This window comes from Mustela lutreola, chromosome 12 (genome assembly GCF_030435805.1).
Source record: "Mustela lutreola isolate mMusLut2 chromosome 12, mMusLut2.pri, whole genome shotgun sequence".
In the NCBI taxonomy this organism is placed as follows: domain Eukaryota; kingdom Metazoa; phylum Chordata; class Mammalia; order Carnivora; family Mustelidae; genus Mustela; species Mustela lutreola.
Window position 1 is genome coordinate 20,609,992 of NC_081301.1, and position 22,967 is coordinate 20,632,958.

Genomic DNA, 22,967 nt, shown 5'->3' on the forward strand with positions numbered 1-22,967 from the left:
CGTGTCTGCCTCTCCCCTTCCAGTTCCTTATTGTGAGTGTAATTCAACAAAGTATATATAGTCTTCATAACATTCTAAAGCTACTAGGCTACTGGGAGTATTTTTAATGACTACTTAGACAGTCTCCTTTATTCTTTTTTCTTTTTTTTTTTTTAAGAAAATCTGTGCTAAAAGGCACTAAATGAACTTCCTCACTCTTGTTTATGGAGCAGTTATACATGGTGTTAGATTCTATAATTTAACAAAGGTGACACACATTTGGATAAAATACCCTAATCATTCAGACTCCTCTACTTTCAGTTACAAAACACACCCAAAGTCGAAGAAATAGCAGGTCACCCTGCCAGAGACCAGCCTGACCTTGAGGTCGCCGTCACTCGCTGCCACCTCAGAGCTCTGGCCCCGCTTGCCTGAGGGAAATCTTGCAGGGCAGTGGCCTGGGCCCAGGGGAGACTCACTGACAGCAACTGTGGGAGCCGAGCCTTCTGGAGACCTGAGTAAATGAGACAAAGGTGAAGTTCTCACAGTTTTCCAGCTTGACCTTCTTGGCTAAGTTGGGGACGATCCCCCGAAGAGACCGCAGGCCCATCCTCTGCTCCTCGTACCACACGCTGCCCGTGTCTGTGGCCTCCTTCCTGGCCGTAAGGTAGAATGGGGACTTGGCCTCCATCTGCGTGGGCGGCCGGTGGATGTACATGTACTTGTAGAGGAGGCAGTAAGGGCACTGCTTGTGGCCCCTGGAATGCTCGTGGTAGATTTTCCCGTGGCATACTCTAGTGGAACCACTCCGGCTCTCCCGTTTGACACTGTCTGTCCGGGCAAAATAGGGCTGGTTCTGGGGGTCTTTGAGCAGCTCAATGTCACCGTACATCAGATCTGCGTGTTCCTGCAGCGTCCGCATGTTCAGGTACTGGCTGTTGTACTTGACCACGGTGGACAGCAGAGTGATAGGGCTGTCATCCCCCAGACACCCTGCCTGCCACATCTCCTCCTCATCGGAAAGAGAGAAGTAGACAATATTGCGAGAACGAGCACCTGACATCCCTGCCTTACTCAGCACCCACAGCTTCTCCTTGAGTTTCTTGGTGGAAGAACTGAAGGTGCTGCTGGTGATGGAGAAGCCCACGCCTGCATTCTTCAGGATGCGGTCCAGGCCGCGGCGAATGGCATGCAGCGAGGTGGCCAGGAAGTCGGAGCCATCGCTCTTCTTAACGGTGACATAGAAATTCTCGAGCAGCTCATTCAACTTCGCCGCAGGGATCTCAAACGAGACAAACACTGAGGTTACACATTGGAGGACACCCAAAGAGCCAGACCCTTTCCTTCTCCTTGTCCTCCCAGGGGCTGTATTGTGGACGAAACATTTTGTCCCGCCTCTATGGGGTTGATTCCTAGCCTGATTCAGTGAAAGAACTTCATATGGAAGATCTCGGTTCCATACTTGAAACCACAGTGTTTCAAGCAGCAAAATGGGACAAAATAAAAACCTTCTCAAAGGATTACTGTGACGCCTAAATAAAGGAAGGGGCATGGAAGGGTTTTAAATAATGGAGAACACACACACATATGCATACATAAATATACATGTATTTAGTAATTATGATTATTGGCCTTTGTAACTTGCACAATTCTATTCCCTTCTAGAAAGCCTTCCTTTTCTTTTCTAGCAAATCATTTCCTTTTCTCTCCTTCACTAAAATCCAGACATTCTCTCTAAAGAATTTGTGAACCAAATTTACACACTCGGAATTCTCCCAGCATCAATTTCCTCAAAATCTACCATACTATTGGGTCCTGCAGGCACTAAACATGGTGCTGTTGGGGAAAGACGATGGGTATGTCTGGGCTGCACAGCAAGTTCATGACCTTAATCCTTCATTGAATGTATCTGAACAGGCCCTGAAATATCACTGGCTTAATGACCCACAGGGTTGCAATAACAATACTTTTTCAAAAAATATGGAAAGCTTAATGACTGCACTGACAATTAGAGAGAGTTCCTCACTTGGATATGTTGGGAGAAGGAAGCCCGGACATTAAGAGAGTTCTTTCTTTCTTTCCTTCTTTATTTTTTTAGCTTTTTTAAAGAAAGATTTTATTTATTTTATTTGAGAGAGCAAGTGTGCTCGCACAGTGGGGTGGGCAAACGGAAGGGGCAGAGGAGAAGTAGACTCCCCGCTGAGCAGGGAGCCCAATTAGGGCTCCATCCCAGGACTCTGGGATGATAACCTGAGCTGAAGGAAGATGCTTAATTCACTGAGCCACCCAGATGCCTCAAGAGCTTTATTTTCAAGAGAGAGCTAGAGGGATGTCTCGGTGGTTCAGTTGGTTGAGAGGCTACCTTCGGATCAGGGTCCTGGAATCGAGTCCGGCATTGGGCTCCTTGCTTGGTGGGGAGCCTGCTTCTCCCTCTCCCTCTGCCTGTTGCTCCCCCTTCTTGGGGTCCCTCTCGCTCTCTCTCTGACAAATAAATAAGTAAATAATTAAATTAAAAAAAAAAGAGGGAGCTAGAAAGAGAAAACCAGACTTTCCTCATAGTCCTTTCAGGCCAAGTACCTGTTCTAGGACAAAAGAAAGTCTCAATGGGGATGCCTGGGTGGCTCAGTTGGTTAATCGTCTGCCTTCAGCTCTGGTCATGATCTCAGGGTCCTGGGATTGAACCTCGTGTCAGCTCCCTGGAACTCAGGAGGAAGTCTGCTTCTCCCTCTGCCCTTCCCCCAGCTTGTGCTTGTGCTCTCTCTGTCTCTCAAAAATAAACAAAATCTTAAAAAAAAAAAAGAAGTAAAAGAGCTGAAGAGCCCCAAAATAGAGTGACAAGATTGTCAGAGATGTGTATTACTTCTAAGGAGATGGTTTTATGGCATCTTAACAGCTTTGGAGCACAAGAAAGAGAAAGGGTCTTCATTTTTCTTGAATTCGAATCTAACATACATGAAAAAAAGCATATGAATATAAATATAAACAAGCTATTTTCATTTAGCACAGTGCCCTGTTAAGTAAGACAGGTGCATGTTATAACATTGGAAAACAAGCACAAGGCTCTGATACACAGCTCTGATATGCACGAAGAGCAATTTACATGGTACCACACAAAACAAGGACTGCCTATGTTATCAAATCACATTCAGAACTGCAGGAAAGCAACACTACATCAAGACAAGTAGGGATTGTTGCAGAGTGTAAGGATGATTCAATCTTAATAAATATGTTAATATAATGGACTTACTCATAGAGAAAGTAATATGAACTTGCTAATTACTGAAAACATACTTGAAAGTTTGATATCCATTTCAAATTTTTAAGAATTCAAATTAAATTTAGATTGGAAGAAAAAATACTTTTACTATGATGAGTATTTTACAGACAAGAACTATAAAAATTATACCTCAGATGGAAACATTAGAATGGTTTCTTTATAAAGTCAGGAATAGGATGAGCTTGCTGAATTATCTGATACTGTATGTGTGTAACAGTAGTCTGGAGGTTCTAGCAAACCAGGCAAGACAAGAAAAAAAATTACACACATGTATCGTATGTGTATGTGTATATACTAAAGGAAAAAGATAAAATATAATTATTTTCTTTTTTTAAAGAAGATTTTATTGATTTATTTGACAGAGAGAGAGATCACAAGTAGGCAGAGAAGCAGGCAGAGGGGGAGGGGGAAGCAGGCTCCCTGCTGAGCAGACAGCCCAAAGTGGGGCTTGATCCCATCACCCGGGATCATGATCTGAGCTGAAGGCAGAGGTTTAACCACTGAGTCACCCAGGCACCCCAAAATACAATTATTTTCTGATCATCTGACTGTTGGTCTAGGAAACTCCAAGAGTTTCAGGCTAAAAAGTCATCAGTAGGGCAGCTACATACAGTATATGAAAAGCAACGACTTTTTTAGACACCGGCAAAAACCTGTTAAAATAACCATGACTCAAACTCAACTGGTTTCAGATTTTTATGTTGTCACTTACAGCTCCCTACTTGCAGATGTTAACTTCTCTTCATATTAGGTGGGATTTGTTTGGTCCCAAAAGCTAAGCCACATTCGAACAAGCCTAGGCAAAGAGGGAAGTCAGATTTAGTGGACTCCAAGACTATCTAAGTCAGTGAGGCAGCAGCCTTGAGGGAGATGGGTCAGTGAGGATCAGATCACACTTGTGAAAAGAACCAGCAGGGAAAATACTAGGTGGAACCCACACACTAGCTACAGAGTGAGGCTGGTAGTGTGCACCCTGTTTATTTAGATGGCATTCTGAAGTCTGGTTTGACTCCTTCCTTTCTCTCTTGAGCACATGACTAATTTGACGCTCACCAGCACCAAACCGTGATCAAGAGCTCTTACCCACCTTGTCTGTTGCCAGCTATATCTAACTTTCTTTTTTTAAAGTCAGCTCCACACCCAGTGTGGGACTTGAACTCATGAGATCAAGAGTTACATGCTCTACCAATTGAGACAGCCAGGTGTCTCTTTTATCTATCGTTAAAGACCCATCTAGATTAAAAATATCTTGCATTGAGACCAAGAAAATGAGATTAAAGAACATGGGCTTTGATACCACAATTCATTCTTTTTACTAAATATTGGCTAATTCTCTAAGATACTGGCCTCTTTCTTAAGAATTTATTATTAAAAATGTTTAATTTGAGGGGCCCATGTGAATAGATTACAGAAGACTAAAATCCATCTTCTTCTTTTTTTTTTTTTAGATTTATTTATTTATTTGACTGAGAGAGAGAGATCACAAGTAGACAGGGAGGCAGGCAGAGAGAGAGAGAGAGAGAGAGAGAGAGAAAAGCAGGCTCCCTGCTGAGCGGAGAGCCCGATTCGGGACTCGATCCCAGGACACTGAGATCATGACCCGAGCCGAAGGCAGCGGCCCAGCCCACTGAGCCACCCAGGCGCCCCTAAAATCCATCTTCTTTCTCATCCAGGATTCCTCTAGGTAACACAGGGGAAACTAAGAAATACTAGTTCAATGATAAGGCACACTCTATGGGACAGATGGGACATTTTTCCACCTGGGAGGCAGAACTTCTCTAAATCTTGGAGAGTGTGGAGAAATTAGGCTCTTTTCAGGGATTCTTGCATGGGAACGTAAAGGCTCCCAGTAACAGACAACTTCAAAGTCTGAAAGACAAGATCCTCAGGCCTAGAAAAAATTAAGTTTAGTGGGGATGACAAAATGCTGATAGGGGTCTGTGAGAACAGGTGAATTTTAAAATTATTATTAATAAAGGTAAAATAGTTATATTTTTACTGATTTATTTGTATTTTTGTAAATTGTGGTAAAACATATATAACATTTACCATCTTAACCATTTGTTAGTATACAATTCCATGGTTTTAAGTACATTTAAAACATTGACCAACCCCCACCACTATTCCTTTCCAGAACTTTAGCATCGTTCCAGGCAGAAACTGTACTCATTCAAGAATAGCTACATATTTCCTCCTCCTCTGAGCCTCTGGTAACCTCTCTCATACTTTCTGTCTTTATGACCCTACCTATTCTAGATATCTTACCTAAATGGAATAATACATATTTTTCTTTTGTTTCTGACTTATTTCACTTAGTATGTTTTCTAGGTTCATTTATATTGTAAACATTGATCAGTACTTCATTTCTTTTCATTGCTAAATAATATTCCATTGTATGTATATGCTACATTTTATCTATTCATCTGCTCATGGGCATTTGGGTTGTTTTCACTATTGTGAATAAAGCCACAACATATATTTAGGTATGCCTTTTTGTACAGACACATCTTTTCAATTTGGGGGGGTCTATACGTAGGAGCGGAATTGCTGGGCCAAAGAGTAACTCTATGTTTAACTTGTAGGGAAATGCAAGACTGTTTCCAAAACAGCTCCATCATTTTATATTCCCACCAGAAATGTACAAGTTCCAGTTACTCTAAATTCTCCTCAATACTTATTATTATCTTTGTAAAAAATTTCATTATTGTAGTCTTCCTGTTGGATGTGAAGTAGAATCTCATGTAGTTTTGATTTGCATTTCCCTGAGGTCTAAGGAAGTTGGCGTCTTTTCATGTGCTCATTGGCTATTTATTTTCTTTATAATAACTTTTTAATATCTTATCTGCTAATTCTAAAATCTTTGTTAGATGTGGGCTAGTTTTGACTGATTCATTCTTTAAGGGACATATTCTTGCTTCTTTGCATATCTGATAATCTTTTTTAGTTGCCAGACACTGTGAATTTTATTTCTTTGATTCTGGATATTTTTATGTTTCTATACATATTTTTAAGCTTTGCTCCAGACATAGTTAGGCTACTTGAAAAATCATTCAATCCTTCTGGGTCTTGCCTTTTTTTTTTTTTTTTTTTAACTTGAAAGAATTGAGATGTAATTGACATATAACAGTACATTAGTTTCAGGTGTACAACACAACAATTCAATATTTTTATGTACTGCAAATGATTATTATCATAGTCTAGCTAATATCCATCATCACTCATAGTTAAATTTTTTTTTCTTGTGATGAGAACTTTTAAGATCTACTCTCTTAGCAACTTTCACATATACAATGCAGTATTATTAGCTATAGTCATCAAGCTGTACATCACCTTGCTAGGACTTATTTACTTTATAACTGGAAGTTTGAACCTTTTGACCACCTTCACCCATTCTACTCTCCATTCCCTTCCCCCAACACACCTCAAGCAACCACTAATCTTTTCTCTTTTCCTATGAGTTTGGTTTAGTTTTTTGTTGTTCCCATTGTTTTATTTTTACATTCCACGTATAAGTTAGATCATATGGTATGTGCCTTTCTCTGTCTTATTTCCCTTAGCATAATGCCCTTGAGGTCCATTCATGTTGTTGTGAATGGCAAGATTTCCTTCTTCTTATGGCTGAGTAATATTCCATTGTGTATATACGCACATTTTCTTTATCCATTCATCTATCAATGGACACTTAGGCTGCTTCCACGTCTTGGCTACTGTAAATAAGGGCACAATGAACATGGGGGTACATAAATCTTTTCAAGTTAGTGTTTTTATTTCCTTCAGACTAATACCCAGAAGTGGAATTGCTGGATCATATGGAAGATCTATTTTTAGTTTTTTGAGGAATTTCTATTCTGTTTCCCACAGTGTTTGCACTAATTTACACTCCCACCAACAGTGCACCAGGTTCCCTTTTCTCCACATTCCTTACTAACACCTGTTATTTCTTGTCTTTTTGACACTAACCATTCTGACAGGTGTGAAGTGGTATCTCATAGTAGTTTTGATTTGCATTTCTCTGATGATTAGTGATGTTAGCACCTTTTCATGCACCTGGGCCTAGCTTTTAAGATTTGTTGGGTGGGATTAGAGCAGAATTCAGTCTAAAGCTAACAATTCTCCACATCTGATGCAAGACCTTTCTCAGTACTTTCATCTGTTACCTTTCTCTAAGGGATCAAGTCCTATGCTGTCTGTTCTATCTGAAAACAGTTGTTGCACATATTGTGCTCAGTCTTTTGTTTTTAAGATTTTATTTATTTACTTGACAGAGAGAGACACAGCGAGAGAAGGAACACAAGCAGGGGGAGGGGGACTGGGAGAAGCAGGCTTCCTGCTGAGCAGGGAGCCAGATGCGGGGCTTGATCCCAGGACCCTGAGATCATGACCCAAGCTGAAGGCAGATGCTTAATGATAGAGCCATTGAGGCGCCCCCAGTCTTCTAGTTGTTACAGCAGAAGGGTAATTTTGGACCCTTTTCTCCTATGGCCACGAGTGGAAATTTTTCTTTATTTTCAGTTCCAGTGGATTATTTTGATTACTATGTTGTTGCTTCTTCAATTTATAATTCTTTTCATTTCTATAAGATTTCATACATATTAGTCTATAATATATTATATACGTCAGCAGTTTCCCTTTTGCCTAACCCTTTAGATCTTACAGTCAGAGCATTCTCCCTATTTCGACAGTCCCTTCCCTATTGCCACTGAAATAATTCTTCAGAGAAAGTCTCTCCTTATACAACACAACAAAAAAAAACTTCAATGGTTTCCCAGTATTCACAAGATTTTAGTTTGGTATTTAACGGTTTATCAAAATCTTGTTTTAGAGTCTACTATTCCCATATCTGAAATCTCTGCTGCAGGCAAGTGAGTCTATCCCTCCAAATCTTATTTTTCTTCATGTCACTTGGCCTAGAGGACTCCCATCTTCATCCAATCCTACTAAAATTCTTTTTTTTTTTTTTTAAGATTTTATTTATTTATTTGAAAGAGAGAGAATGAGAGAGAAAGAGAGCATGAGAGGGGAAAGTGTCAGAGGGAGAGGCAGGGAGTTTGATGCAGGACTCGATCCTGGGACTCCCGGATCATGACCTGAGCTGAAGGCAGTTCCTTCACCAACTGAGCCACCCAGGTGCCCCAGTTCTACTAAAATTCCCCCTGTCCTTCAAAACACAGCTTTCTTTCTTTCTTTTTTTTTTTTTTTTAAGATTTTATTTATTTATTTGATAGACAGAGATCACAAGTAGGCAGAAAGGCAGGGAGAGAGAGAAGGGGAAGCAGGCTCCCCGCTGAGCAGAGAGCCCGATGTGGGGTTCGATCCCAGGACCCTGAAACCATGACCCGAGCCGAAGACAGAGGCCCAACCCACTGAGCCACCCAGGCGCCCCAAAACACAGCTTTCATATCAATTCCTTCACTAATTTCACCAAACTGAAATTAATTTATCTATCTGAATTTTTTGGCATTTCTGATCTGTACATTCATAAAATGCTTATTAAATTCAGCTTTGTACTGTGTATACTTTTTCTTTTGCTTTCAGGTTCTTTCAAAGTTTTCTCAAGCAAAAAGCAACTGTTCTGTGTTCCCCGCAATGCTTAACAGAATGCCCAGGACTTAGAAGCTGTGAAAGTGGTTGAGAGAGTAAGTAGACTCAGTAGTCTCTTACCTTGGTGATGTCCGTGTGATCTTTGAGCCCGTTGGTCACGCACCAGTATCGCCACACATTCAAGGCATACCGCGTGGCTTTGGTGGTGTTTGGGCTCACTGCGCTGGTACACAGATCATTCAAGTCATCATTAATATTAAATACAGGAAATTTGTTGAGCTTAGTAGAATAGGCTGGAAACAAAAACAATAAAAGCCATTAAAATAATTTGCCATTCCCTTCTTTGGAGGATTACATCTTGGGATCATGTTAAATAACAGAAATCTCCTAAGAGATAACACTTTAAAAAATGAAATGTCTATCAAGGGTACATATACTGGAATAAATAAAGTAGAGAACAATATTTCTAGCATGGAGTCAATGCGGTCCCTACCATTTGATCCTAGTATTTTTGCTATACATAGCAAGTGATGCACTGATGCAGGCATTCCAATAACAGAAGGAAAAAAAGTGAATGCTGGAAAACAAAGAATGTTCTGTCTAAAACTTTCACTGGAAATAAAAGGCATTTATATGAACAATAACAACAACAAAAATAGAAGGAATAAGGGAAGACAAGTTACACATCCTTTCTCTTTACCCTCAGTGTATGCAGAGCTGTTAATTCTCTGTGATATAGTGTTTTCTGTGCCATCCCAGACAGCCTTGTACTAAATGGTGTTGGCATGTTTCTTTAATTCTTTTCACAAATGAACAAAGAGGTATTTAAACCCTGACTCCCCAACCCATCAGCTGGCTTAGAATCAGAATGGAAGGTAAAGCGAGAACAACTTTACAGGGAAGAAGGGAGAACATGCCATAGGGGCTCACATCATCTCAGAGAAGGAACAGATTTTTTTTTTTTTAAGATTTTATTTATTTATTTATTTGACACAGAGAGAGAGAAATCACAAGTAGGCACAGAGGCAGGCAGAGAGAGAGGGGAAACCAGGCTCCCTGCCTAGCAGAGAGTCTGACATGGGGCTCGATCCCAGGACCCTGAGACCATGACCTAAGCCAAAGGCAGAGCCTCAACCCACTGAGCCACCTAGGCACCCCAAGGAACGGATTTTAAATTGCAATTGCCAAACTAAATCAGATGAAAACTAGTTTCTCCACAAAACTGTTTAAATTGTTGTCCTTGGGGTGCCTGGGTGGCTCAGTTGGTCAAGCAACTGCCTTCGGCTCAGGTCATGATTCTGGAATCCCGGTATCGAGTCACACATTGGGCTCTCTGCTCAGTGGGGTGTTTGCTTCTTCCTCTGACCTCTCCCCTCTCATGCTCTCTCTCTAAACAAATAAAATAAACCTTTAAAAATAAATACATAAATAAATTGTCATTGAATAAAAAACAACAACAACAAAGTGGACTACCTTAAAATGAAAACAATGCAGGGGCACCTGCGTGGCTCAGTGGATTAAAGCCTCTGCTTTCAGCTCAGGTCATGATCCCAGGGTCCTGGGTTCAAGCCCCAAATCAGGCTCTCTGCTCAGCGGCAAGCCCGCTTCCCCCCTCTCACTCTGCCTCCTCTCTGCCTACTTGTGATCTCTCTCTGTCAAATAAATAAATAAAATCCTAAAATAAAATAAAATGAAAACAATGCCAACCTCTAGTTAATCTAATAGTTCTGATCCTCTCTAGAATGTTTCTATGTTCAAACAAGGCACTAAGAGGCTGAGAAAGAGCCAAACAGAAAGTTGGTGCAATTATCAATGTGATCTGAAAATTCCTTCCACTTTGCTTAACTCATCTCACCTTCCACTGCCCCCCCCCCCCCCGCCACGAAGAACTCCCAACCACCAGCTCCTGCTGTCCCCAGCATCCACTTGTGCCCAAGACACCACACCAACCTTCCCCACCTGTAGCCTGAGAAATCTCCCCATAGTCTTTGTACCAAATAGTGTCTTTTTTCCCATTTCCAATTCCAAACTCACTTCTACACAACCTTCCCCACATGAACTGAACTCCCTTATTTTCTCCAGTATGTGTCTCACGTTTGCTTTATTATTCCTTAGACCTGTGACGGAATTGTGTCCAGAAGATCTCCAGTTGGTTCGTATTGCTCCTTAAGACTCTGTCTTTACCCTTTAAGTTTGCTGTTGAACTGTTAAACACACAATCTGCTTCAATAATTGCTTGGAGCAAAAGAGAAATAAACAGTGCTAGAAAGGCTATCTGAAGGTGCTGTGTCACGTGAGTATATCTCTCTCACCACCCTCATAAACTGAGATAACTCTATTATTTCTGGGACTTGCTTGATATTAATGAAAGGATTCTAGTATAAAATTTATTATCATTACATCTAGTGTTAATTGAATGTTTATTATATGCCAAGAGTTATCTGTAATCACTAAGCAACTGTGTTGTTCTCCTTATTTTACAGATAAAGAAACTGAGCCTCATACATTTAGTAACTTCATACATCACTCATCCAATATTTACCAGGGTCCTCTCTGTGCCAGGCACTGGGCTGTCCCCAAGTCATGGAGTTAGCAAATGTTAGAGCTAGGGTTTGGACCTGGGTTCCACTGACTCTATGCCCTGACCATCACAACAAAGGAATCATGTACTCCATGGATAAAGCTTCAGTATGAAATACAATTTAGATATTAGTCACTTATGAAAAGTATATTCTGGTCCCCAATATTTACTTGTATTAACCTTCAGTGAGGAGAACTAAGTCTGATTTCTTTATACAACCACTACAGTTCCACTGTAGTGTTTCTTTGTTTTTAAACAACCACAACAAAAGATTTATTTGCAACACAGCCTAGTCCCCATCATTTCAGTATAGCATGGGAGTAGAAAAAAGGCACACTGTAAGATAGGATGTTTAGGTTTAATTATTATATGAAACAATTATGTGGCCTTAAATAATTTCATTTTTAACAGAAGACAGAGACTGTACATTGAAAATGGAAAACAGAATCCTAGTACACAGAGAAACAGGTAAAGAATGCTTGTATGCGGGCGCCTGGGTGGCTCAGTGGGTTAAGCCGCTGCCTTCGGCTCAGGTCATGATCTCAGGGTCCTGGGATCGAGTCCCGCATCGGGCTCTCTGCTCAGCAGGGAGCCTGCTTCCTTCTCTCTCTCTCTGCCTGCCTCTCTGCCTACTTGTGATTTCTCTCTGTCAAATAAATAAATAAAATCTTTAAAAAAAAAAAAAAAAAAGAATGCTTGTATGCTTACATAAAAGAAATTGTGTGAAAATGATTAAATGACACATATGGTTCTTTTGTTTTTTTTGTTTGCTTGTTTTTAAAGATTTTATTTATTTATTTGACAGAGAGCGAGACAGGGACAGAGGGAACATAAGCAGGGGGAGTGGGAGAGGGAGAATCAGGCTTCCCCGCTGAGTAGGAAGCCAGATGCAGGCTCGATCCCAGTGGGATCATGACCTTAGCCCAAGGCAGACGCTTAATGAAAGCCACCCAGGCACTCCAGCACATATGGTTCTATCATAATTATATTTAAAGAGTGAGTAGATTTACTCAATACATTACTTTATAAAAATTCTGGTAGAAGATGTAAAGCTATGCGTCAAGGAAATTTTTAGGAGGCTCTACTGATGGAGAAACAAACAAAAGTGAGGACTTAAAACTGAATACAGGAGAAAGAGGGACTACTTTAAGACTTGCATTTTTCTTCCATTAGAGAACATGCAAGCTTCAAGCTCAAGGTTTGGAAGAGCTGGCCATGGGAGCAGGGCTGGACGGTGGGGTTGTGTACTTACTCTAAGGATGGCCAGATGGAAACAACTACCCTGCTCGCTATGCATGATTAACACCTACATCATTTACAGCATAAGCGTTGGCAAGCATAGCATAGAAAGTGAGGGAAATTGCTGTGAAAAGCCACCCTTAGAGTCAGAGAGAGAAAGGGCATTGCCTCAGGAAACTCTAGGCAGCTGCACCTGACATAGGGAAGGAAAAACAAAAAGCTGCTGCAAAAAGCAAAAAAATGGCTGAATGCATGCCTCTGTCAGGTAACACTTCCCCTTTGTCTGCATTTGAGAGTTCCCAGTGCCCAGCTAGTTTTCAACTTAGATACTCTGAAGAGAAGCCCATTTGTGGGGACTTCTTTGTCCACTCATTACAGCTGGCTGAAGTTCACTTGCAAAACCTGTTGGTCAACTATTACCTTCAAGAAGGAGCTGTGTCCAGATATATCAAACAAGAGCCTTTAATAATGTCTAAGGAAATCCCCGTAAGCTAGCAGTAATGATAAATCTAGACTTTCATTTTAAAATGTGAGCTCACAGGAGCGCCTGGGTGGCTCAGTCAGTTATTTGACGGACTCTTGATTTTGGCTCAGGTCATGATCTCAGGGTTGTGAGATCAAGCCCTGGGTTGGGATCCACACTCAGTGGAGAGTCTGCTTGAAACTCTCTCCTCCTCTCTTTCTGCTCCTTCCCCTGCCCTCACACTTTCTCTCTCTCTCTCAAATAAATAACCTTTTAAAAAATTGTGAGCATCCAAACAAGCATCACTTGGACCTGGGGAAAACCAATATCATGAAAGTTACCAAGTTACACAATAAGGGCAACTAATTCCATATTCCACCCTCTCTTAAAATTAATTCAATGTGAAAAAAATTCAGACGATCACAAACAAATCCTTACATAGATTTGAGAACACAATTCATCCTTGAAACAAGAACAGCTTTCATTGGAAAAGGAAAAATAGGAGAACAAGACCCTGGAAATTTAAAATTGACAAAACATAATTAAAAAATACTTAATAGAAGAGCTGAGTATTAGAATGAACATGGCTAAAAGACAAATAAATGAGATGGAAGGAATTTTCCCAGAAGGGCAAGCAAAGTCATAACAGTGTTTAAATTATGAGGACAAAGTTAAGAGGCAAAGAAGATTGAGGCAGAAAATTCAAAATATAGCTTATAAGAATTCAAAAGAAAAATTATGAGAGGATAAAATAAAATAAATAGTGAAAGAAATAATACAAGAAAATTTCCAAGAATCAAAGAGATTTTAATCTTTAGGGTGTTAAGTCTCATGAACTGTCAAATATACATACTGAAGACATATCTTCATACAGAAGATATATATAAACATATCTTGGTGAAATTTACAAGATCTAAGAATAAAAAGAAAATTTGATAATCTTTATCTGGTAAGAGAAAAGTCTTTAACATAGTAATAAGAATCAGATTTCTCATCTGTGACACCACATGCTAAAAAATAATGACTCTCGTCTTCTCAGAGTTGTAAGGGAAAAAGACTATAAAATGAAGAATTCTATTACCTACTTAAGGTATCATTCAAGTGCTAGGGCAAAAGAAAGATATTTTCAACCATGAAAGACACAGCTTCTAAGAACAAGTTAATAAAAGAAATGAAAACTTAAAAATGATGGCAGGAGGACTTCCTCTTAGGGCTATAATGGAGTAGCTGGTATTATACTATCTTCCCTGCTGAGAATAAATGAATGAAATGAAAATATAAATAAATGAATAAATGAAAATGCACTGGAAAATAAAAGTGACTGGAACTCAAGGAGCAAAATCCTGGAGCGATGGGAAATGCACAGAAGTGAGTTCTGCATTGATCATTATGTTTTCCTCTTCAATCACTTGAAGAGCTGCAGTGCAGGTCATAGAGCCCAAACAGAAACAAGCAGCCTGAAGTCCACATTAGTCATCTCAGGGAAACAAGTATTAAATATCCAACTATGGGCCTAAAAAGCAGCCAGTACTTGAGAGTTGGACATCCTGGAGGAAGGGAACCATGGAAAAGTGAGCCAACATTTTGCATGCAATTTTCCTTCCAGGAATTGGTGATTCCTAAGCTAAACAGGCACAGGCAAGATGCAAAGAAACCAAGTAGAAAGGAGAAATAACTAAGAGGAAACTGCATGGCACCGAGGAGTCAAGAATAGTAACAAGGCCTTCTAAGGAGAAGACTTGGTAACAATACAGGCTTTGAGACCCAGAAGGGATTAACTGTAAGAATAAGAAACACTGGAAATACAGATGGTCCCTGACTTATGATGGTTCGACTTATGATTTTTCAACTGTTCGATGATGTGAAAGTGATAGGCATTTAGTAGAAATCATAATTCAAAATTTGAATTTTGATCTTTTCCTGGGCTGGGCGATATGTGTAGGATGCTCTTTTGTGATGCTGGGCAGAGACAGACAGCCACAACTTCTAGTCTAATTCATGATCACAAGGGTAAACCACCAGAGACTCAAAACTATTCTGTAACCACACGACCATTCTGTTTTTCATTTTCGGTACAGTGTGAGATTTTCAAATTATGTGAGATATTCAACACTTCTGTATAAGTGTATATATTTGTGTTAGATGATTTTGCCCAACTAAAGGCTAACATCAGTATTCTGAGTGCATGTAAGGTAGGCTAGGCTGAGATGTTTAGTAGGTTAGGCATAGTAAATGCATTTTCTACCTAAAATATTTTAACTTATGATAGGTTTATCAAGATATAATCCCACTGTAAGTCAAGAAAGATCTGTAGAACAGTTTCAGATGGATTAAGGTGATCTGCCTACCTTATTTGCAAGCTAGCAGAAATTTAAATCCTCTCTGGAGGAAGGATAACATCTTCAACAAGTTTTCATACACAATGGCCAGAATTCAATAACATTAACAGGCATACTATAAAATAAGACCAAATGAATGAAAAATAAGAGAAAAATCAGACAATATGATTATCTAGATACTGAACTTGTCAGACATGGATGTGGACTTTAAAATAATTTTAATATGTTCAAGGAAATAAGGAGAAGATAGAGAATTTTACCAGAGCATCAGAATCTATTAACAAAATGGAAATTATAGATTTTTTTCCGTTATTTCTCTTCTTCCTCTTCCCTTACCTCTCCTTTTCCCATTTTCTTCCTGAACTTTTCAATTTCAAAGCTGCTGGTGGGGCAGAGCAAAGTGGGTATCTATTTTCCTGGAATATGTGTGTGTTGAAGGGGCTGTGACGGCTTAGAGTGAGGCATGAAGCCTGCCCAGCAGGGAGTATAGGAAATTGACTGGGGCAAGAAATGTGTTTCAGTGGGAGGCAACAGAGCCTGAACTCAGAGAGAGAAACAAACAAACATCCCATGCAGAGGTAGCCAGGCATGTGGTATGATTGCCTAAGCAGGGTAAGGAGGACACCCACACAACAGGGGGGGATATGGGAAGAAGCCTTATGTGAAAAGTCAGAGTCACTGGAGTGAATAGGGCTTCCCTGTATGGGAGTGGCCTGATGACCGTGTGGAATTCAAACTAAGCAAAGCATCCTTCAAAATTAAAGGTGAGGGGCGCCTGGATGGCTCAGTGGGTTAAAGCCTATGCCTTCAGCTCAGGTCATGATCCCAGGGTCCTGGGATCGAGCCCCACATCAGGCTCTCTGCTTAGCAAAGAGCCTGTTTCCTCCTCTCTCTCTGCCTGCCTCTCTGCCTACTTGTGATCTCTGTCAAATAAATAAATAAAATCTTAAAAAAAAAAAAAGGTGAAATACAGGGGAAGTCATATAAAATAATGAATATATTTGTTATTAGCAGTCAAGTATTAAGTGATAATAAAGGGAGTTTTTCAGGCAAAGGAAATAATCCAGGATGGAAACACATTGATACAGCAAAAAATAAAGAATACTGGGAAGATTGAATATGTAGGTGAATTTAAATGAACACAGCTGTTTAAAACAATACTAATGGTGTCTTATGGGGCTTTAAATGCATGTAGAATTAATATTCATTACTATAGCACAAAAGAGTGTAACTGGAGCTAGTTTTGAAAGGTCTTTGCATTATCTAGAAAATGATGAAAACACTAATTTAAAGTAGACTTTAACAGCGCAAGGATGCATATTTTAATCTCCATGGTAACGACTACAAGAATATTGAAAGAATATATAAGTTCATAGAGGAGGAAAATGGAATAAAAAAGACTTCTTTAATCAAAAACAAGGCACAAAGAATAGATAGGACAAAGCAAAAAATGTAGGATTATAGACTTAAACCTAAATGTATCAATTATTCCAGGATCAATAGTCCAATTAGAAGATAAGTGATGTCAGGGTGCCTTGGTGGCCCAGTTGGTTGAGTGTCTGACTCTAGGATTCAGTTCAGGTCATGATCTCAGGATCATGAAACCCACTTTGGGCTCCATGCTCTTTCTCTCTGCCCCTCCCCCATTCGTGCTTTCTCTCAAATAAATAAACCTTTAAAAAAAGATAAGTGACATCAGTCTCAATAAGAAAAAAAACCTCAGCTATGTATGTCCTCCTTACACATAGGAATAAATAGGGTAGAAAAGCTGAGAGTAAAAGGAAGAAAAGAAGGTACACTATGTAAACAGTAAAGAAAAGAATGCTAGTATAGCTATATAGACAAAACGAACTTTAAGGCAAGATGTATTACTATAAAGAGAAATGTTTTAAAATTCAACAGAAAGATGTAATAATCCAAATTTCTATCTAATCACATAGCCTCAAAATATAAAGAGCAAATGTAAGAATTTTTAAAAAGAAATAGGCAAATCTACAACTAAGATTTTAATATGTCCTTTTCTATAACTGACATAACAAGTACACACTGAAAATTGTATAGATAAAGAAGATTGAAATAATGCAAATATCAAACTATACTTAATTGATACACAAAAAACAACATATTGAACAACCACAGAAGACACATTCTTTTCAAAGATACATGGCCCTTTTACCAAAATAGAAATGCTAGACATAAAGCAAACTTCAACATTCCAAAGGATTAAATCATTCAGAATATCAGCAGAATTAAAATATAAATAAATTACAAGAGCATAACTTTAAAGCACTAAGCAATAATATGCTTCTAATAAACCCCCGATGAAGGGGGAAAAACCAATGGCAATTAGAAAATATTTCAGGGGCGCCTGGGTGGCTCAGTGGGTTAAGCCTCTGCCTTCGGCTCAGGTCATGATCCTGGGGTCCTGGAATAGAGCCCTGCATCGGGCTCTCTGCTCAGCAGGGAGCCTGCTTCCTCTTCTCTCTGCCTGCCTCTCTGCCTATTTGTGATCTCTGTCTGTCAAATAAATAAATAAAATCTTAAAAAAAAAAGAAAATATTTCAAACCAAATGATAATAATAATATATATGTCAAAGTTGTAAGAGGCACTTACTGTAATATCTATAGAGAAAATCATAGCATTGGATGCAGAGATCAGGAAAGAAAGGTTGAATATCAACTGAACCAGGAAATGATAAAAAGAACAACATATGTACTCAGAAGAGTAGAAAGAAGGAAACATTACAGATAACAGAAATCAATGCAATAGCAAATTTATAAGTAAAAAAGAAGTAATGCCAAAAGATGGATTTAAAAAGACTAACAAGGGCGCCTGGGTGGCTCAGTGGATTAAGCTTCTGCCTTCAGCTCAGGTCATGATCCCAGGGTCCTAGGATCAAGCCCCCCATTGGGCTTTCTGCTCAGCAGGGAGCCTGCTTCCCTCCCCCTCCATCTCTCTCAGCCTACTTGTTATCTCTGCTGTCAAATAAATAAATAAAATTTAAAAAAAAATAAAAAGACTAACAAAATAAATTAACTGGTAAGAAAAATGAGAGAAGGCACAAATTGCAACACAAAGAATGAAACAGGGGTTATCACTACAAATCCTACAGATAGTAAAAAGATATTATGAACAACTTGATGCCAATAAATTTGAAAATTTTTATAAAATGGGCAAATATATAGGAAAGCCACAACCTACTACAACTGAACAAGAAATATAAAATTTAAATAGTCCTACATCCATTAAAGAAACTGAATCTGTAATTTGAGATATCACACCACACACACATACACACACACCTCCTCCAAGGTGAGATGTATTTCACCAGCAATTTTTTTAACATGTAAGGAACAAATAATGCCAAACCTAAAAACTCTGCTAGTGAATAGAAAAAGAGAGAATAGTACCCATTTTCTTTTTAAGGACAGAATAACTTTTCTATAAAAAAATAAGACAAGAACAATACAATAAAAGAAAATTACAGGCCAACACGCTCATAAACAGACACAAAAATCCTTAACATGATATGAGCAAATTGAATGCTTACCTCACACTACAAACAAACAAAAAACAATTCCAAATGGATCATAATTTATATGTGAATGGTAAAACAACAAAACTTCTAGAGAAAAACACAGGAGACCATCTTCAGGACCTTAGGGTAGCAGCATATTTTTAATGGAACATCAATATTATTACCTCAAAAGTAAAAGATTGATAAAAGAATTTCTTTAAAATTAAAATGACATTTATTAAAATGCACCATTTAGAGGGTGCAGAGGCAAGCCACATAGAGATTTCTGAAGTACGTATATCTAACAAACCAATTAGAAGGCAGTGAGGCCAATTAAAAATGGGTAAACTTGGGGCACCAGCGTGGCTCAGTGGGTTAAGCCTCTGCATTCAGCTCAGGTCATGATCCTGGGGTCCTGGGATGGAGCCCGCATTGGGCTCTCTGCTTGGCAGGAAGCCTGCTTCCCCCCCCCCCTCTCTCTGCCTGCCTCTCTGCCTACTTGTGATCTCTGTCTGTTAAATAAATAAATAAAATCTTTTAAAAAAATGGGTAAACTTGAATGGAGCTGTATAAAATAAGAAATACCATTAATTTTTCAGAAAACATAAATTAAAATCCATCCACCAAAATGTCTAAAATAAACACAAAATCTGCAAATATCAAGCAGTGATGAGGATGTGGAGCCATAGGAACACTCCTACTTGGCTGGTAGGAAAGTCAATTTGCACACCCACTTTGGAAACTAATTGGTACTATCTACTAAAGGGGAACGTACAAATATTCTATGATCCAGCAATGCTACACTTGAGTATATACCTAACAGAAGCATCTACATGTTTACTGAAAGGCATGTAACATGAGAGTTCATGAAAGTAAACTCAATAATAGAAAGCCTTGAGCTGGAAATACTCATATGTTCAAAACAACAGAATGCATATGAAATTGTAAGATTTTTTTAAAAGATTTTATTTATTTGTTTGACAGAGAGATCACAACTAGGCAGAGAGAAAGAGAGAGAAGGGGAGGAAGCAGGCTCCCTGATGAGCAGAGAGCCTGATGTGGAACTCGATCCCAGGAGCCTGAGATCATGACCTCAGCCGAATGCAGAGGCTTAACCCACTGAGCCACCCAGGTGCCCGAAATTGTAAAATATTTATACAATATATTATTATACAATAATGACAAGGAATGGACTACTGGAATCAGTAAACATAAAAAATATGGATGAGGCCCACAAATACAATGTTAAACAAAAGAGGCCAGACACAACATAGTGAGTTGAAAGGGCCCACTTACGTAATTCAGAAACAGATAAAATGACTCTTATCTTGAAATAACAAAGTGGTTGTCTGAGGGAGGAAACTAAAGGAGGGCATAGGAGGGGTTTCTGGGTTTCGGGTAATGTTCTATGTCTTCTTCTAGGTGGTGTTTTCAGCAAAATGCTTGCTTCAGAAAAATTAAACAAGCTGTACATTTTTTGTGGCCTTTTGTGTCTATGAAATTTAGTAAGAAAACTTTCAAAAAATTCTTTTTTTTAAATTATAAGATTATTTACTTATTTATTTAGAAAAAGAGCACAAACGAGGGGAGGAGCAGAGGCGGAGGGAGAGAGAATCTCAAGCAGACTCCATGCTGAGTACAGAACCCAACTCAGAGCTTGATCTCAAGACCCCGAGATCATGACCTGAGCTGTAACCAAGAGTCCAGATGCTTAACTGACTGAGCCAGCCAGGCGCCCCTAAAAAATTCTTAAAATTAAAAATATATATAAACTTAATAAAAGAAGAGTTATATCATGTATCTGGGTGGAAAGGCTCAATATTAAAAGGCTGTTTAATTTCTTCAAGTATTCTTTAATGCGGTGTAATTCTAATTAAAATCCCCCTTTTTGTAGTTTGTTACTGGTCAGGTTTATCTGGGAGAGTAAATGCATGAGAAAAGGAAGGCAATTTTGAAAATAATATTTGGGAGGCTTTGTCCTGAAAGATATAAACATGTAGTGTAATACTGTAGTAATTTCAAGTTTAAGCTCTGGAAAAGAGAGAAATAGATCATCACTGCAACAGAAGAAAGTCCAGAAAAGGCCTGTGTAAATATGCAAATTGAGTATATAATAAAGGTTCCAATTCAAATTGCTGGGGAAAGGATGGACTCTTCCATAAATGCTTTGAGATAATAAGCTATTGAGTTAGAAAAAAACAAAAGCAAATTCAGATTCCTACTTCATACCACATACAGCACATTTCCAAATAGATCTTTTTCAAAAGGCTATTGCTATGAAGAAGATAATTTTCATGATTTGGGGAGTAAGAAAAGCCTTTCTCAGCATGATACAACCAGAGCTATAAAAAAGATTAACAACTCAGATGACATAAAAATTCAAAAGTTCTGCATTGAATAAATTTTAAAAGACAATAAACAGACCTGGAGAAAATACTTGTAACACATAAAGTGACAAAGTACATATGAAAATCTCCTTTAAATCAATTGGAAAAAGATTACTCACTAGAATATGGGCCTGGGATATGACAGGTAATTATTCATAGAAGAAATACAAATAACAAAAGCATTAATAATAATAAGACATTATAATCAAAAGAAGATGTATTTCATTTATCAGACTGCCAAAAACATAAAAAGGTCCAGATCTAAGCATTAGCTAGGATAGGGGGAACTTGCACTAGTTTAGGAAAATATCTGGAAGGATGGTTAGTATTTACCTCTGTGAGACTTTCAAGCTTTACAATATGAATATATTGTTTTTCAAAGTTATAAAAATTAATAGGATTTTGGAAATGTATATGTAGGAAAAGTAAATGTTTTTTATTTGGCCCAGGAATTTCTCTTGTAGAAATTTATGCTAAACATTTAATCATAGATACATACAAAAATGTATGCTTAAGGATGTTTTTGAAGGCAAATTTTAAAAAGTGAAAATCCAACCCAACAAAAGCACCATAAGATGGATTTTGGTACTACTATGCAATGGAAAACTATATAACTATATAATAATCACACTTTCAAAGGTTAAAGATCTTTTACAAATGTACAAAACAGTAAATGCAGATTGACTACAATTTTTGAAGGACATCTATACATAAAAATTATAAAATAAAACACCAAAGTATTACTTGAATTGTTTTTATGGGTAGTAAAATTCCTGTGATTTTTATTTCCTCCTTTATTATTAGTATGTGCCAAATTTTTCACAATGAATATTTATTTTTGCCTTAACAGTTTAAAAGCATTATAAATTTTAATCAAGAAAATGCTCTTTTAAGAAAACAATAGTTCGGTCTGAAAATGTTTGCCACCAATTCAATGTTTGCTTTTAACATAATCTTTTCAGATAATATATCCAAACATGAAGTATTTTGTACATGTTAGACATTTTAGTTGATATGTTCTCAGAAAAGATGATTATGAATAAATTAAATGAGTAAAACTTTTATTTCATTTATTTTTAAAGATTTTATTTATTTATTTGACAGAGAGAGAGAGACAGCAAGGGAAGGAACACAAGCAGGAGGAATGGGAGAGGGAGAAGCAGGCTTGCTGCTGAGCAAGGAGCCTGATACCAGGCTCGATCCCAGGATCTTGGGATCACGACCTGAGCTGAAGGCAGATGCCTAATGATTGAGCCACCCAGGCACCCCTAAAAAACTTTTTTTTTTTAAAAGAAAACATTTTCTGGGACGCCTGGGTGGCTCGGTTGGTTAGGCAGCTGCCTTCGGCTCAGGTCATGATTCCAGCGTCCTGGGATCGAGTCCCGCATCGGGCTTCTTGCTCAGGGAGCCTGCTTCTCCCTCTGCCTGCCATTCTGCCTGCCTGTGCTCGCTCTCTCCCTCTCTCTCTCTCTGATGAATAAATAAAATCTTTTAAAAAAAAATTAAAAAAAAATAGGGACGCCTGGGGGCTCAGTTGGTTAACCAGTTGCCTTCGGCTCAGGTCATGATCCCGGCGTCCTGGGATCGAGTCCCACATCGGGCTCCTTGCTCCGCAGGGAGCCTGCTTCTCCCTCTGACTCTGC

At 38.7% G+C, this 22,967-nt stretch overlaps 1 protein-coding gene across 2 annotated transcripts in view; it reads right to left on the bottom strand.

The window, feature by feature from the left end:
• Positions 1–430: 430 nt before the first annotated feature.
• The window catches only part of KIAA1958 (KIAA1958 ortholog), a 159,190-nt gene continuing 136,653 nt past the window's right edge, over positions 431–22,967 (bottom strand). For both annotated transcript variants that reach the window (XM_059141125.1, XM_059141126.1), the window contains 2 exons: positions 8,918–9,090; positions 431–1,261 (listed from right to left, as the gene is read on the bottom strand). In XM_059141125.1, coding sequence (XP_058997108.1) covers positions 455–1,261; positions 8,918–9,090 — 980 coding nt within the window. In that variant the 3' untranslated portion in view covers positions 431–454. The remainder of the gene's footprint in view (positions 1,262–8,917; positions 9,091–22,967) is intronic.